Source organism: Archocentrus centrarchus, chromosome 5, assembly GCF_007364275.1.
Source record: "Archocentrus centrarchus isolate MPI-CPG fArcCen1 chromosome 5, fArcCen1, whole genome shotgun sequence".
Lineage (NCBI taxonomy): Eukaryota > Metazoa > Chordata > Actinopteri > Cichliformes > Cichlidae > Archocentrus > Archocentrus centrarchus.
Window position 1 is genome coordinate 15,696,148 of NC_044350.1, and position 17,298 is coordinate 15,713,445.

General features: G+C 40.1%; 1 protein-coding gene across 3 annotated transcripts; it reads right to left on the reverse strand.

Annotated features, from left to right (window-relative positions):
* Positions 1-851: 851 nt before the first annotated feature.
* Positions 852-15,131, reverse strand: LOC115780804 (LIM domain and actin-binding protein 1-like). Of its 3 annotated transcripts, XM_030730214.1 has the most exons (10): positions 15,042-15,131; positions 12,011-12,153; positions 11,529-11,574; positions 7,489-7,917; positions 6,007-6,061; positions 5,805-5,905; positions 3,566-3,644; positions 3,389-3,420; positions 3,157-3,290; positions 852-3,076 (listed from the first exon to the last, which is right to left on the reverse strand). In XM_030730214.1, the coding sequence occupies exons 2-10, from the start codon at positions 12,130-12,132 to the stop codon at positions 2,035-2,037; spliced, it is 2,040 nt and encodes a 679-aa protein (XP_030586074.1). In that variant the 5' UTR covers positions 12,133-12,153; positions 15,042-15,131; the 3' UTR covers positions 852-2,034. The 3 variants fall into 3 exon arrangements, with proteins under 3 accessions (XP_030586074.1, XP_030586076.1, XP_030586077.1); XM_030730216.1 differs by lacking the exons at positions 11,529-11,574; positions 12,011-12,153; positions 15,042-15,131 and adding an exon at positions 11,014-11,119; XM_030730217.1 differs by lacking the exons at positions 11,529-11,574; positions 12,011-12,153; positions 15,042-15,131 and adding an exon at positions 8,819-8,932.
* Between the last annotated feature and the right edge of the window lie 2,167 nt (positions 15,132-17,298).

The window sequence follows — 17,298 nt, forward strand, 5'->3', positions numbered from 1 at the left end:
TTCAGGTTTAATTTTAATAAGCGTGCTGTGCTGGCTCATGACTTTAAATCATACATTATCTTTAGTTTTTTATTGTCAGCAAATTCAGTGCACAAATTGTGTTGTGAAATCTCTACTTTCCACAGTTGTGTTTCTACCACCAAGATAAAAATGTTTTTCTGGTTCAAATCTGGTTATTCTTATGGAACAAGTCTTTGATTCCGCACTATTTAAAAAGTGAAGATTAGCACATAATTTATGGTATCATTAAGGCTTACAGATGTCAATATCGTTCTAAGCACTTACACTGATAACAGTAACACTGTAAGATAACAGTAAACACTGCACGTTATTCATTTTCAGAAGCATAATTCATGATGTCCTTGGAACAGAGTAAGAGGGAAGATCATTTTGAAAATCAGTGAAACCAATGGATGGGATTAAAAGAAAAAAATCACAAATTAGTTTTTTTTCTTTGGCTCACTATGAATAGAGGATTGACTCTTCTCAAATGGAAATCAACGACCTTGCCAGCATGAATAGCATTCATTTCAAGATAAATTAATAATGATGATGTATTCTGATTGGTCTGAAATTAAATAAAATGAAGGACAGTGAGATAACGGTCTACGGCAAAAAAAACTGCTCAGCCTAGAAAGCTGGCGGTTCTGTGATTATAGTGTATTGGATTAACTGGTGAATTCAAATATAGGTCTAGATTAACCCTTGTGTTCCTATATAGTTTGTCACTGTCAATGACAACTAAAATATTTTTGTCAAAGACACAAAGTAAATCTATAAGCTAGGAAAATCATTGAAAGGGTCTATTTTTGCTCAAACTGGTTATCATTGATTGATTTGACAGCTTAGACTGTGGTGCCCAATGTTTATTGTACAAATTATTAAAAACATACATCCCATCACTATAAAATACAAAGTGTTTTACATACAGTATAAACCAGATTACATCTGAGAAGGATGAAACAAAAAAATCAGAAGGCCCCAAGGGTATTCAAGAGAAAAGCTTGCTACCAGAAAAAATTTCTGATCCACTGTGGTAATGTGATGAAAATAAAAATGTTCTAATATGTAACGCCACAGTGAAAGAGTTCAGGCTCTAGCCAAATAACACATCAAGGCTTCTTCAGTTATGACTGAGGCTAAGAGAACCCTTTTCTAATTTACCACTGCAGCTCCAGTTTTACTTTAACCAAACCACAAAGTCTATACTTTCCTCACTTGTCTATATGTAAACTTAAAGATCTACTCATTTAACCTATTTTGCTTGATTGAGAATATTAAATGATTTTAGTACCTTGGACAGAGAGGAAAAGAATCATATGAGAGTAAATACGGCACAAAGGGATGGACATTAGGGAGCGCTGACACTAATGGACAGGATTCTCATCCCTGAGAGAAAACAAGACTTTCACTAATCCAGCACATAATCATTCAGGTTCTGTTTCATTTTTTTCTTTTTAATTTCCTATTTAAATTAAACCTAGATGTAAAACCCTGAACTATAATATCCACGTTCTCTGACATCTTAGCAGGGCAGATATTTAGATTGTTTCTGCAGACTCAAATAGGGCACATTATGACTGCTTGGCTGCATGCAGTCTGGTACTCCCTGTAGTTAAAAAGTCCTGTTAAGTGCCACATAAATTATAATGGATTGTGGATACACCTCCTGCACATAATATGCGGCTCACACTGTATATAATCATTAGATGATGTGGTACAGACATGCAATGATTCAATTTAATAACCTTCCAGTATTATCATGAGTCATAAAAAAAGATATGCCAGATATTTTTACAGTAGCTAATTAAAATAAGTATGGAAAACAAAATGTTTCATTTTTAAGTTATCAACAGTTAACATAAAGCATTTTTTTAATATAAATATGCAGGAATGCACACACACCTACTACATTCTTTTGCATCGCTATAAAATCTGGCAAAGCTAAAATTATGATCTACATATGAACTGAGAAAATAAAAAATGAAAATGTTTTAAGGTGGATGGAAGTGACAGCGAAATTGTGACGTACTCTTATGACTCAGTGTCATCGTCGTCCTCCTCCTCTTCCTCGTAACAGCGGTTCTTCTTGATTATATCCTCTGCACTCAGCTCCTCTGCATCACTTCCTTCTTTGTCCTCTTCCCAGAAGCCGACATCCTGGGAAGTGCGGTTCTGTTTTGGCTGTAAAGGTGGAGAAAGGTTGACGGGGACATCATCCGACCGGCTTCTCAGAGAGCCCACGTCCACAGCCACCTTGTCTCCTGTTGTGTTTCCTTTTATTACTTGTTCAACTCTTTCTTTCTTTTTCCCAGGCCTACTCGCCGCTTCCTCCTCTGAACTGGTCGCACTTGACATTTGCTTTGTCACCTGTTGGACTTCTGGCTTATTTTCCTCAGTTGGTTCTTCAGATGATTTTTTTTCTTCAAAAGATGCTCTCCATTCCTGCAGAGACTTGAGAGGACGACGAGGCTCGCGAGGACCCACGGTGGTTGGGGAACTGGGTTTAGCTGCTATTGTAAAAGGTCGACTTCGTTCCTTAAGAGAAGTGCTCCTCCTCAGGTTCTTCAATTCAGTGCGCTCTGAGCTCCTGAAAGTTGAATGTGCTTCATCATCTGGAGGCCACTTGGCTCTCCAGGGTCGGCTTGAAGTAATGCCCTCTGAAACCGGACTAAGGAGTTCTGTCCCAGATTGGCGCTCACCAGTTCGGGGAGGCCAGTCGATCCTCAGCTTGCGTTTCTCAGCTGGTTTTTCTGACTGATATTTCTCATCAGAGCTCGCATTTTTCTGTGTGCGAGTTTCCAGTAAGGCCATCAGATCTGTAACCTTAACAGACGGAGATGTTTCTGGCTGTATGTCTGAGGTATGCTCAGCTGGACTTGTCACTGTTGCAGTCTTCTCTTGTTCTTTTGGCTTCACCACTTCAGCATCTTCATCGCCATCATTTCGGGGCTCCCACATCTCCTTATGAGGCCGATGGCCAAAGCCTTCATCATAGTTGCCTTTGGCTTTGAACAGCTGGTTGAAATGGGCCTTGCAGTAGATGTTTCCATGCAGGGAAGCATAATTTCCTATACTATAAAACAGACGATGGAACACGCCATGAGAGGAGATTTAATATGGAAGTGGAAGCATGCAACTGGTGTGAAGACCTACCTAAGCCTAGTGTTGCAGTGAATACAGCAGAAGCAGCTTTTGTGGTAGACGTGCTGATGGGCCACAAGTCTCTCCAGTGGGTACACTGTCTTTGTACAAGTGAAACACGTCTCCCTCTCTGCCGAGCGAAACTTCTAAAAACATAGAGTCAGTTTTACTGATGATTAGCAGTGCTTGAAATATTTTTTTATTAATGGCACATGCATGTCTACTGTTCACTATAGCGACTCACCCGGAGTGCTTTTGGTTGCTCGGTGCCGTCGCCTAAAACAGACAAAACATAAAATGAGCACAGTTGCTGTTCAATTATTACGATTGGTAAATCAAAGTTGATTTCACTCTGAGTTTTAAATTAAAACCTGTAAAAACTGAACATAAATCCATCCTCCAAATATCCACTGAGACTAACCATTGCATTCAGGCACAGGTGTGACTTTCTCATTTACAGATGCAGATTCTTTTGGAGCAGATGTCTGTGGGGCCAAAACCTGGAGGAATCACAGAGCGACAGAGAGAAGCACTGTTATATACTGCTCAAAAAAAATGAAAGGAACACTTTAGCATCAGGTCAGTTAAACTTCTGGGATATTTGTTGGATATTTTTATCACTCTGATATTGGTATTTTACTATATCATTTATTAGTACCTATATTAATCTGAATTGATGGTCACATTATATATTATTTGTCACCTATATTCTCACTCACACACTGGAACACTGCATGCTTTAGGTGAGTGGAAAGGACTGAGGCCTGCCCAGCCCAGGGCCTTTGGTTTTTTCCACTAGTAGTACTACACTCATTCATATGAGAACAGTCATGGAGCCATTGCCAGGCGATACTTGGACTCTATAGAGGTTGCACAGGTAGTTCAACTCCTCCAGGATGGCACATCAATATGTGCAATTGCCAGAAGGTTTGCTGTGTCTGTATCTCAAGAGCATGGAGGAGATTCCAGGAGACAGGCAATTACTGTAGGAGAACTGGACAAGACTGGAAAAGGTCCTTAGCCCATCAGCAGGACTGGTATCTTCAATCTGGTATCCTTTGTGCAAGGAGGAACAGGATGAGCACTGCCAGAGCCCTACAAAAATGACTTAGCAATGAATGAATGTCTCTGACCAAACAATCAGAAACAGACTTCATGAAGGTGGCCAGAGGGTCTGATGTCCTCTAGTGAGCCCTGTGCTCACTGCCTGGCACCGTGAAGCCTGATTGGCATTTGCCATAGAATACCAGAATTGGTAGGTCCACTACTGGCACTCAGTGCTTTTCACAGATGAGAGCAAGTTCACCCTGAGCACATGTGACAGATGTAAAAGGGTCTGGAGAAGTTGTGGAAAACTTGATGCTGCCTGTACCATTGTTCAGCATGACCGATTTGGTGGTGGGTCAGTGATGGTCTGGGGAGGCATATCCGTAGAGGGACACATAAATCTACAGGCTAGGCAACAGCACCCTGACTGACATTAGGTATCGGGATAAAATTTGTAGGCCCATTGTCAGACCCTATGCTGGTGCAGTAGGTCCTGGGTTCCTCCTTGTGCACAACAATGTCTGGCCTCATGTGGTGAGAGTATGCAAGCAGTTCCTGGAGGATGAAGGAACTGATATCATTGACTGGCCCCCACATTTGCCTGACCTATATCCAATAGAACACCTCTGGGACATTATGTTTCAGTCCATCTGCCGCTGCCAGATTGCACCTCAGACTGTCCAGGAGCTCAGTGATCTGGGAGGAAAATTCACATTCTGGGAACATGTAGGACAGATTAGATGCCCAACATATCAAACCTTGAAACAGATGACCTACAGCAGCAGAAGATTACACCACCAGGTGCTACTCCAGTCAGCTAAGGACTGATGCTCACAAACATTGGACCATAGAAGATTGGAGAAACATTGTATGGTCTAGTGAGTCTGCAACATTCAGACGGTGGGGTCAGAATTTGGTGTAAACAACATGAAAGCATGAATCCATCCTGCCTCGCATCAAAGACTCAAGCTGCTGGTGGTGTAATGGTGTGGAGGATATTTTCTTGGCAAACTCTGGGCTCCTTGGTACTAAGAGGGGATCATTTAAATGTCACAGTCTACCTGAATATTGTTGGTGACCATGTCCATCCCGTTATGACCATCTTCTGATGGCTGCTTCCAACAGGATAACATGCAATTCCACAAAGCTCAAATATCTTAAACGGGTTTCTTGAACATGTCAATGAGTTCACTGTACTCAAATGACCTCCACCGTCAACAGCTCTCAATCTAATAGAACACCTTTGGGGTGTGGTGGAACTGGAGATTCTCATCATAGATATGCAAATCTGCAGCAACTGTGTGATGCTATCACGTCAATATGGAACAAAATCTCTGAGGAATGTTTCCGGCACCTTGTTTAAACTGTGCCATGAAGAATTAAGGCAGCTCTGAAAGCAAAATGGAATCCAACCCAGTACGACCAAGATGCACCTGATGAGTGTACATGTCATGAATGATATTGGGCTTTGATTATTGCTTTGATCGCTTTGAAACATCTTTTTAAAAATTAACTGTAAAATCTCAAAAAAATTAGGCAATGTTTTCATTACTGGGATTTTCACTGTTTTTATTGTGAACCTCTTTAATTCAGTATCTATCACGTGAACTCACAGAATGCAGGGGTTCTTGTTTCGTAACAGCAGACTGGTACTTAGCCAACTTTTCCTTCAGAGACGATTTTGACTCCAGCACTCTGTCAGACACAGCGAGACCTAAAGCAGAAGAAAGGATTAAAGTGAATGCCTTGCCTTTGGTTATTTTGCATGAAACCAAATTTTTCTGCATTTCATTAATCCAGCTGATATTTGCTTACTGCCGTGCTGGTCCATGTCCTCTGATGAAGTACTGCGTAGTACTGCCCTGCCACCCTGGAAGAATAAAACAACTGATGGGATCAGAAGATTAGTTTATCAAGCTGAAGTTATGACCTTTTAATCATAAACTTTGCTTTGCACTCCTCCCCTGGCTTTAGGTATCAGTTCATTTATTTTCTAAATTCAGAACACTGTCATTTACTTCTAGTAAAAAGTCCCAGCGCCTCTAGAACTGGACCAAACCCAAACAAGCTGCAAGGTTTGAGCAGCAGATATTGTACTCAGCAGTAAAAACAATGCCAAACTGGCATTACAGCAGAAATGCAAAAGCAAAATCAAGCTGATGTATTTTCCAGACATCCACTCCATACCTGGCAGTAACCAGAGTGGTATCTGCACAGACAGCCATGCAGCATGTGTTTGGAAAGAACTAAACACAGGTTTGCTCGTTGGCAAAGAACCAAAACTATTCCACTGTACTTTACTAAAGAATGAGCTGTGTGGGTTTCATGTGCCAATATGCCTGTGTGTTACTAACACTAATGAGAAAACCACACACTTTCTCTTAGCAGTTATCCTGTACACACATGAATTGGTTTGGACCAATTAAAATAGTCAATTTCTACAGGCTGCTTCACTGGGACTTTGGAGTCCTGTTGTCTCACAGGCTTACTCTGCCATGCAAATCGGACAGCAACTGGAACATTAAAACAAGGAAATCTGCAGCCAGACAAGAGCAAAGGGTGCATTACTTCATTATAAGGTTATATAACCTTTTTAGTTATAAAGCCTCTAGTCTCATTTTTAATTTTTAGACATGTAATTGTTTTTACTTCTTTCCTAGTGGTGAAAAACACCACAATTTAGTTACTTTCATTTGATTTTATATGTTGTTTCATGACTGTAGTGCATAGTGTGTGCAATAAAACAATTTTTAAAAAATTAAATGTGATTTTCAGGACTGAGAAAAACCCAGGAATCAGAGTAACGTACACACTGCAGCTACCAAAAAGTGAGATAAAGATTTCCCTGATTTTTCAGAAGTGATCCTGTGAGGAATGAGGCGCCCCTAAGTTAGGAATGCTTCTGCATTCCTCTGTTACAGACTATGAAGAGTGGCATGCTTGTTGTTTTGGGCTGAATGAATGAAAGAGAAAGACAGAGATGGGTGGGTGGTGGTGAGGAGAACAAGGGTAAAATTCACATGGACAAATGCTCCTTCAGAAAACTGAAGAAACTGAATAAAAATGGGCAATGCATTTACACTATTGCACAAGGCTGGCCTGACTCAGGATTATGATTACAGTTATTCTGCCCAGAAGTACTAAATTCATAGCCTCACTGCCTCATGCAAATTATTTATCCAAGCTAATATACATGTATGATCTCTATCAATGTTGAGGGCACTACAAAATTAATAACTTTTGGCCACAGTGACCACAGTTAGAGCTAAAAGAACACCAGGAGCAAAATATTTCTACCTTTCCCATGGGTTCTTCTCCTTTCTCAAACTTCATCTTCAGGTTGTTCAAAGGCACTCTGGGTTTTTCATAAGAGGCACGCGGGCTGGTTGGAACCTGCTGTTCAAGTTTTTCATTTGCACTATTATGTGTCATCTCATCCTTTTCCATCCCTCTCTGGTCTTCGCCCTCTGGTACTGCTGAGGCCTGATGAACACGACTGGCTGTATGGCGACCTCCCCGATCCGTCACTGGGTCAGGGCTCTTTACTGGAGGCTCACCGACAGAAGGAGGCCTGGTAAAGGTATGAGGCCTGGAGCGAGAGATGGACCGGCCTGGAGCTGGAACAGAAGGAGGACTGTCCTGATCACGGGTTCTTGCTTGCTCCCAGCGCTTCTTCAGAACACTGAGGTTGCCGGATCGTAGAGGGGCTGTTCCACTCTCAAGAGACTGCAAGAAAGAAAAGAAAATAACAAAACTAGAGTAAACTGTGGGTATGTTATACTATAAACTCTAAAAGTATTTCCATTTCACTGGTATAAACTGACATGACATACAGCTTTATCCACAGTTGCATACAGTGGAATAAAGGAAATGCCTGAATCTGATCTTGGCTTCACTGATGGATTAGGTGAACAGCTGTTCAAAGTTAGTCCAGGAAATAAATGTTATGCTGTGGCTGCTGAATTTTAACAGCTGGCTCGAGACAGAGATATCTGAGACAAATCTTTCAGTTGCATTCTTTTCCCCATGACATTCATTTCCCCAAAACACTGAGAGCAAATCTTTTCACCACTTATCTGCTGCCATCAGTGACAGGAAGACAGCAACAAGCAACATGACACAATAATGGGAGGCACGAACTTCCTTAATTATGAAAGAGGAATGATGCGTTGGAAAAAGAGGATCTGAGAAAAGTAAGCAATCAGCTTGTAAATCACCAATAGCAACATGAACTTTTGTATTAAAGCTTCCTGTCTGACTTCTGGTCAGTTTGTGAACATTTAAGCACATCATGATATTAAGATTTCCTCAAAAAACAAACCAATGTAGAAATTATATGCAATGAAAAAATAAAAATACAAAAAACAGCATCCGTGAGACATTACTAACTCAGCCTTAGTGCATCAGATAAATCTGGTACATTTAAAAATGAGTTGTATTAGCGTTCGGACAGACAAAACAAGAAAGCGGTGAAAAAGCAGTGAAAAAAAAAGACAGAATCCCAACAATGGACAAAATGACAAAGGCACAATGACTGGCTTTGTGAGGTAAACCAGAGGGAATATAAATAACTGAAAAGTGATGGAGCTGTTCCCTGATTTTCAAGTCAAAAGGAAGAAAATTAAACCTTGAACGCGATGGAGTGGTCGAACAAGCTGTAACCACAACTAGACAGCAGGAGTTGCGGGAGTCCTTTGACTGGTCCTCTACAGGTCACAGTGCGGAGAGGCAGAGCCCTCCCGGATGCTAGCGGCAAGACAAAATCTACTTGTGGGAGCTAGTCCAACCCCTTTAACAGCAGGAAAGTGAAAGAGAGAGAGTCAGAATACCCAGGAAACAAGAGCAGGAAATGATTCAATCAGGGAAAAGTTAACTCTTTGTTCACTGTGACGGCTTGGACATCCTTTCAGTGCCAAATGATTTCTCAAGATAATATGACTAAAAAAACTGTATCTTTAGGATTTATATTAACAGACTAAAGTCTTAGATAAATCCATTTAAATTATCAATTTGAAACAAAGTCTGAAATCTGGCTGGCTTTCTTTAAAACACTGACTGTTCACATTAGTGCAGTGATTCTAGTTTAGGAAACTCAGTAATGAATTATGTTGTGATGGAACATTCTTGTCATACTTGCTTATCATGTTTGAGACTGTGTAAATATTTCTGAGCGAGGAGGGATGCATCTGCAGCTCTATATGCAGACTTAATGAAAATAAGTGAGTTCATGCACTGATTATAGTGCAGTAATTACATACTGCTGAGCATGTTTGTTAAATGTTGGGCTAGACACATAAGAATTTAGACTCAGTTTGAACATCAACACCCAATTATTGCTGGGTAATAATACTTTAATAAAATGTCACAATGTTAACTAAACTCACACTTTAAGTTAAACGTCATGATCCAAAATGGAACTCATCCAAACTTCTAGACCCACTAGATTAAAATGGAGTTCCTTTTAATTTCTCCACTGTTGTGATGAATCACAGTACTGGAGCTCCACAGATGACGGCGTTTTATGGTCACTGTGGATGTTCAACCGACTCGGTTGAGTTAGTCTAGCTAATTATCAACTGCTCTGGAGCTGGAAAATACACTTCAAGAGTTCAGATTTAGATTCTGGTTTTGTTAAACCTCCCTTCTGAAATGCCCCCATCAGATCGAGGCACATCATGGACTATCCCACAATTGCCCTGGTGGCCATTGATTTCTGAATTTAAGGGTATTTGCTGAATATCTCACGCCAATTATAGTACACTGTTAATCTAGCTAAAATTCTGATACTCTATACCCAGTCCATTTCTTTCTTCTTCCCTAGCATAGTCTGCTTAACACTGCTTAAGCTAGAAGGCCTGCCCAGAGGTATTGGAACAACTAAACTTGAGGTACTGCATCATTACTGTAAGAACAGCTACACCAACAGATATCTCACAGACCACTTCTGAGAGGGTTTGCTTTCAGATTCAGTGGTTGTAGGAGGAAAATATATCCTGGATAGATGATCCTGCCAAGTAATACCCCCCCCCCCCCCCACCCACCCACCCACCACCACCACACACACACACACACACACACACACACACACAGATAAATTATAATATATAAATTGCAAGAATAAGCTGCGTTCATATCAAATTATTACATCAAATAAAACTTGGGGTTGGCTGTAAGTAAAAAAAAAAAAAAAAAGATTTTCCAGATTCCTACTGAAGCTAATTTCCATTTATCATTAAATCTGTTAATATTAACACACAATATGCCAAATTTTTGACATTTATGTGCTTTAACTAACAGATTATGAATTTCCCCCTTCCCCCACCTCACCTCATACACACACACACACACACACACACACACACACACACACACACACACACACACACACACACACACACACACACACACACACGGAGACAGACAGATGGTCTTTTACGCTGCTCATTCAGACTTGTCTGAGACACATCAGGATACGACTCTTATCCTCAAATATTTTAACTAGACCTCTGTGGTACATGAGCTGTAGACCTGGCTCATATACAAGTTAACCAAAATGAATCAGTCTAAAGCATAAATTAGAGCAAACAGTGGTTAACCCGGCTACTTACACTAGCAGTGTTTCATTACAATTACATCACAACTAAATAACACTGGGAAGTGTCAGTCTAATGCATTAGCATCCTGTTTCTGTAGGCGAGGAAGAGCAGCTAATGTCATCCTCATTACCAGCCACATCATTAAACACAGACTAAAGAAGCTAACGAGCTTTACACCCTTACTGATAAACAGTAACCATATTACACATTACCATGGCTACAATACCTTATATTTCCTCATGGTATTAGCTGGCGGGTTATTGATTTAATCTCAATCCAGGTTTTTACCAGTCTTTCTGACAAAGCAGATAACCTACAGTTGGAAGCACTGCATGGGGATTACACTAAAGCAGGATTATGGGCTTGATAGCCGGCCCATTGCAACAAGTGGCCAATGAGAGGTAAGCCAGGACAAGACATTTGGCCGAGACAGTGTGTTGGCATGGTGAGTGCGTGCTTGTGTGTGCACTCTTCATACTGTAATTAACCTAGCACCATTACGAGGGGATTGAAGTAAGACATGCTGCATACAAAATCATCATTTAATCATACAGTTCATTATGACAGGGTTATCAGAATACTGTAAAACAAGGTGTGATGATCTTTATGTGAAGGTTTGTTATCTTTGTGTACTAAATTCAGGATCAGCTGCACTGAACTATTAAACTCATGGCAAAATATAAATGACTCTAAACTGAAAAATCAAATGTTACTCCTATCCACCTGCTTCAGAGTACTCACTCCTTTTTTCTTGTCTGCACTTGACTCTTCAGCAGCTTTCTGGTACCTGAGAGAGAGAAAGAAACAACACTGACCTCTAGTGACTCAAAACAATAACAATCATATCCACAGAATTTTCTAAATGGCACATTTCATCCTTCAAGAACATTGTGAGGTGTAAACAAAATGTAAATTTAATAAATTATAGGTTTTAAAATTAAATTGTAGTTTCAATCTTAATTTTACTTTATTTTTTTGTCCAGATATAATTTCAGTGTGTTGTTATGAGGTTTTAATACAGTTTCAGTTGCTATATTGAAATTGTGATTGACATCAGGGGACCACATGAGCAAATCAGGTAGGTCTGTAGCAGGCTGTCATCTAGAAAATGCATTTAGTTTTCATTACATAAGTGTATCTTTAGGTGCATTTTGAGCATTCATTAGTATTAGGGTTGTTTTAAAAGTACAAGCAAATATTCCTGAAAACAACACAGTACTCACTTGGAGAAGCGTTCTGCAATAGCAGTGGATTTCCCTCGGCCGCTGACCAGCGACAGCTCCTTCGCAGTGATACGCAAGGACTGTGACGCCCAGGACTTCCGACTGAATGGATTACTTTCCATCTCTGCTAGCTACCCGAACACCTGAAAGGTGCATAAAACAAACATTCCCAATGTAAGAGAAACGAATCCTCAAACAATTTCAGGCATCTCAAACATTACAGCTAATGTATGTGCTTGACACAAGAGCATTATGGTCCTTTGAGCATATCTTCAGTTAGCAGCTGGCTGTTCTGCTGCACTGACTTGGAGATGTCAGGAGCTGTTGCTACTCTTCTGGGGAAGAGGGACAAATAAGAAAAGCTACAACATTTTTGAACATTTTTAACTGTTAGGCAATTTTTGCTTTCTATGGAAATAAAGTGATAGACCTCTCCCTCTTCTCCTTTGCATTTGCCATCAGACCACTTTCTTAGCATGCACAGACTCTTGAGAAGATTCATGCCAGAATCAAGGTTTGTGCTCGAAATAGACGTGCAGGTTCACGACATGCACTCTGTCAGATTACATCTTATCACACCATTCCTCCTGATATGCATACCAAGGAGTACAGGCACATGCAGTTGTGGGATGCAAACACACAAGTCAGCAAGCTCAAACTTGCACCTGAGCTTGTCCCGCCTGATTACGAGATAGACTCACAAGGTGATAACAGCTGAGTGTGAGCCCATTGTCCTCATAAGACAATAACTCACCAACATTCACAGAGGCCCTGAGTATGTTACAGCGCAACGAACATACTGCTAACAAACATAAATGTCTTCTTTTAATTATACCTTGACAAACCCATACTATACTGCTACTTTACTGTTACAGTGTCCCAAGTCAGCAGGGACAGATTAGCCCATGAATCCTTTCTTTAGTGCTCAAACAGTATGTTATAAAACCATAAATTGTAAATCACTGCTGTCCACAGCTGCTGAGTTGGTAATGATTTATCTTACTAGCTGGACCTTCTCACTCAGGAGCACCTATTACATCACCACTTCGATGCAAAGCAATAATTGGGACAAGTGTAGTGTGAGGACTTTGGACCGAATTTCGACACAGCGCTGACTTTAAACACTCAAAAACAGTCAGATGCAACTGTTCGTCAAATTAGTTTGGATGAATACAATTAAACACGACAGCACATATGCCCAACTATGTGGGATTAACACCATTTACTCTCAGGTTAGTGTTAGGGTTTCTAGCAGAGACATACAGTAAAGTACAACCTGGTACTGTAGATTCATAACAGAAAAACCCAAATAAGACACAGTACAGTCCACCACTCATGTACTTTTTATGAGGTTCTTGTATCCGAAAGGCTTGAGGCTACTCACTGTTGCCACAATCTTTTAAGCCTGACAGGCAAGTCAGTTTGTCAGTTGATTAAATGTAATGCTGTAGTCAGTTACTACTTCACTAAACTTTGACAGTTGTGCTGAAAAGGGACTATTCATCAGTTAAGTACTCCTTTATAAACTACAGATTCTTTTGCAGTTCAACTAGGGGCTGCAGCCCATTCCTGCAACTCACTGGTTGAAAGGTATTGACACACCCTAGTCAAGTCACCAGTCTGCCACAAGGATAATACAGGTCTGCTGAGCTTAGAGTGGCCTATCCACTCGTTTGCATATCCTTAAACATTACACGCCTGAAGGAACTCAGAGCAACTGAAGGAAATAGGGAGAACAACTAGGATTCAGAAGTAAACACAAATCCCCAGAACTGGACAACGAGAAGTGCACAGGTTCACGGTCATCTACGCATCAGTAGGCAGCAAAAACTGTAAACTAATTCAAAGGAAAGAATGGAAGGCTTCATAGGTATGCAAAACAGCTGCAAAAGCTCAGGATTCTGACTTCCTGTTTGCACAACCTGGTTTGGAAACCTAAATAGAAAATAAAACTGTTTTCATAGTTTCTGTGTTTAAGTAGCTAATAGAATCAAATCGAATTGAAAGCTTTTATTATCATCAAACATGGAGTATGATGAAAATGTAGCAGCTGCCACAGTTCAGTGCCTTTCCTTGTAAAACTTAAATAAGAAAAATACTGAAAACAGCATATAACATAAGGTAAGTCAGCTTAATTGTTGATGGCTTTTTTAGTATGACAACAAATAATATAATCTTTCATAAAGTGCCCCACTATCATCTTTGGATTACATGATTGACTCGTAGCTTTTATTTTCAATTCTCAGGTATGCAGATTTTCAACAGTAACATGGACTAAATCAGAGGTCACTTGACTAAGATATTTTTAAACAAAGCTTTTACAACCACAAACTCCCTAAATGACACTCTTTATAAACCTACCAATAACCTGTTTATGTAGAGATCACTAGCCCTTATTTCAAATAAATAAGGCTTCTCCGCGACATCAAGTAACCACAACACAGTCATAACTAAGGAGGAGTCCGCATTGTCACATTAATGAGCTATGATGCAATTATTCTCAAAACCAAAACCACTAAATCAGCTGTTCAGACGAAAATAACTGAGCCTAAGTGAAGAGTCAGCACAGAGGAGAGCAGCAGAGACGTGACTGTAAGAGTGGCAGTCCTGTTCGGGGGCCATCATGTCTTCCTGGAGAAAAAAAAATGTAATTACAGGTGTAACAGTAAGTTGGTGAAGAATGTTACACCTGTGAGTTCTCGGAAAAGAGGCTAATATAGTTAGTCTATACGCCTACGCTTTAACAAATATTCATACGCTCATGATTTTAGTCAAAGTAAGTTTCATTTAAACAAAGGAGATTTGTGACTAAGCCTAGAAAACAAGCTCAGCTGTGGGGCTGGTGCGGCATTTTACCTGGAAGACAGCGAGGAAGAAGTGTGCGCACGTGCTAGACTATAAAATTAAAAATCTCGACCTAAACACTCAAGGACTCACTCAGTGTTTTCAAAACAGACTTCATTACTCTGATATTAGCCGAAAACGGATATTTAAACCTGTTTTAATGGCCTTATTTGAGGTTCCTTCTTACCTGTGCGAACTTCCGATGAGTCACTCTTTTTGTGAAACCTGCGGGACACCTGACACTGCTGCCGCCACTGCGTCACCGCCCGGTGTGGACCGAGCAGAAAGGTGCAGTGGGAGTGGAAGCGCCAAAGCACGTGACTGTATGCACCAATGACCTTAGGTGTTAGATTACCCCCTCTACCTGGTGTGAGGTTTGTGTGCTTGCACGACGCGCTCGCATTCCGCGCCACTCAAAATTCTCGAGAAAGACAGTTTCTGGAGAAGGGGGAAACTCGGGGAAGGAAAATATGAAGGAAATAAGTCAGTGTGGGTTTTTTGTTTTGTTTTCACAGCAAATTTCCCCCCACTTAGTAAGATAATAGCAATAGTCTAATTATTATTATTATTAGTGTCATAAAATACGTTTCATCCACAGAACGCAACTCAAATGCTTAAAATAATAATAATAAAAAGCGTAAATGCAATCAATAATCAAGGCACTAAAGTCAAATACATCAATGTGCCAGCTCAACAACATTACAAAAGGCTCTATTTAAGGCCTGGCTGTGTACAGTAGCCCATTAAATATAATTGGTGTCAAAGCAGGTTGTGTCAGGGAAGGGACATTGAATGTTTGCATGATATTTGCCTTCTAAATAAGAGCATCTGAATGGGCTACAAGGAAGGAAGCTCATGGCTTTCATTTTAAGACCTTTTTCTTTTGTTTTTTTTTTATTTTTCTCTAAGGGCAGGCATTCACTTTACTCAAGTTTGTGAGTCCTTGAGCAAAGTACCGTTTGTTCTCTATGCCAAGGCTGTTACAGTGAACTGAACTTATCTGAAATGGGGCCAAGTGTAGTATTTAAGTCAGAAGTGTTGTTTTCCCCTTTGAATAATTTGTCCTCTAGCTGACCAAACAAATGCACATTTGCTTGCTCTCCTGCTAATGAGAGGCATTTTTGTCACTTTAGTTATCTAATTAGGAGCTGTTGCTAATTTCATTTGAAAACCCATTGCCTGCAAATTCAAATAAATAATTGGTATCACATTTGCATACTGAAAATAGTAGAATAGTAGTCACAAATTTCAAAAAGGTTGAGACGGGAGCACAGAAGTCTCTCTTCATTTAAGAACATCTGCAGGCAGGCCAGTTTAGCTGTGCTAATATGTGCAGACTGTGGTTTGTCTTTGCCTTGCTGAAACAAGCAGTGCTTCCCAGAAAAAAAACAAAATTAAATTCTGGATGGCGACATGTAACGTTTCAAAACTGCATATATCAACTAACGTTATTGGTACCTTCACAGGAGTGGAAGTAACTCTTGCGTGCCGTTATGAGTCACAGATATTGACTTTTGCATCGTGTGAAGATTACAGGTGTGGTGATCTCGATGTCCTTTTGCTATAATGCTGTCAATACCTGCTGAATTTGAGATTTTGACAAGCCTGACCACAGGACAGAGTTCCATTTTGTCTCAGTCCAGAATTTTTTACTTGTATTTTGGGATGCAGAAATGAACTATTCATTGACTCACAGGTGCTCCTGACCCCATGCTGTTATTTCTGCTACAGAATTGTAATTTTTTTTTTTTATCCAGAAGTCACAGCCATTCATTCCTGTTCTTCTGGTTTGTCTGTTGCGTACAGAGATTTACAGGTTTACAGAGAATCTCTGAACGATGCGATGAACCCTATTAAATACCTACATGCCCACGCAGCTTTCAAAGAATTCCCATTTCCTGTTCACCTTGGACTTTCATTAAAACTCCAGATCATTCCACCTCTAGAAACACTCTGATGATTGGATGGATGGATGGTGGTTGGATGTATTAGTGATGGGCAGGAGGGGTGAGTAAAGTGGATTATTTTGTGGAGTGATCTGGGAGGAATCATCTGTTTGAATGTAAATAGGACCAGAGAGATGCTGATTGACTCCACAAGGAAGAGGACTATCCTGTGTCTATCCTGTGACAGGATGTTGATGTAGCAGAGTAGAACAAGTACCTGGGCATCCACACTGATAACCTGCTGAAAGTTACTGTTTTTAAGCATTACTAAACTTTTTCAGTCTTATGTTGAACTTTTCATTAAAAAATGTTGCTGATATCAATCTCAAGATGAACAATGGCATTAAAAAAACCCCAACAAATCTCAGTTTCCAGTTTTTGATATGTTGTCTTTTTACCATATATATTTTACGTTGCAAATAATTACATTATCCTCTTAGTTATATTTAACACAGAATCCCAGTGTTTTGGGAAACAGGTTTGTAGATAAAATTAGCT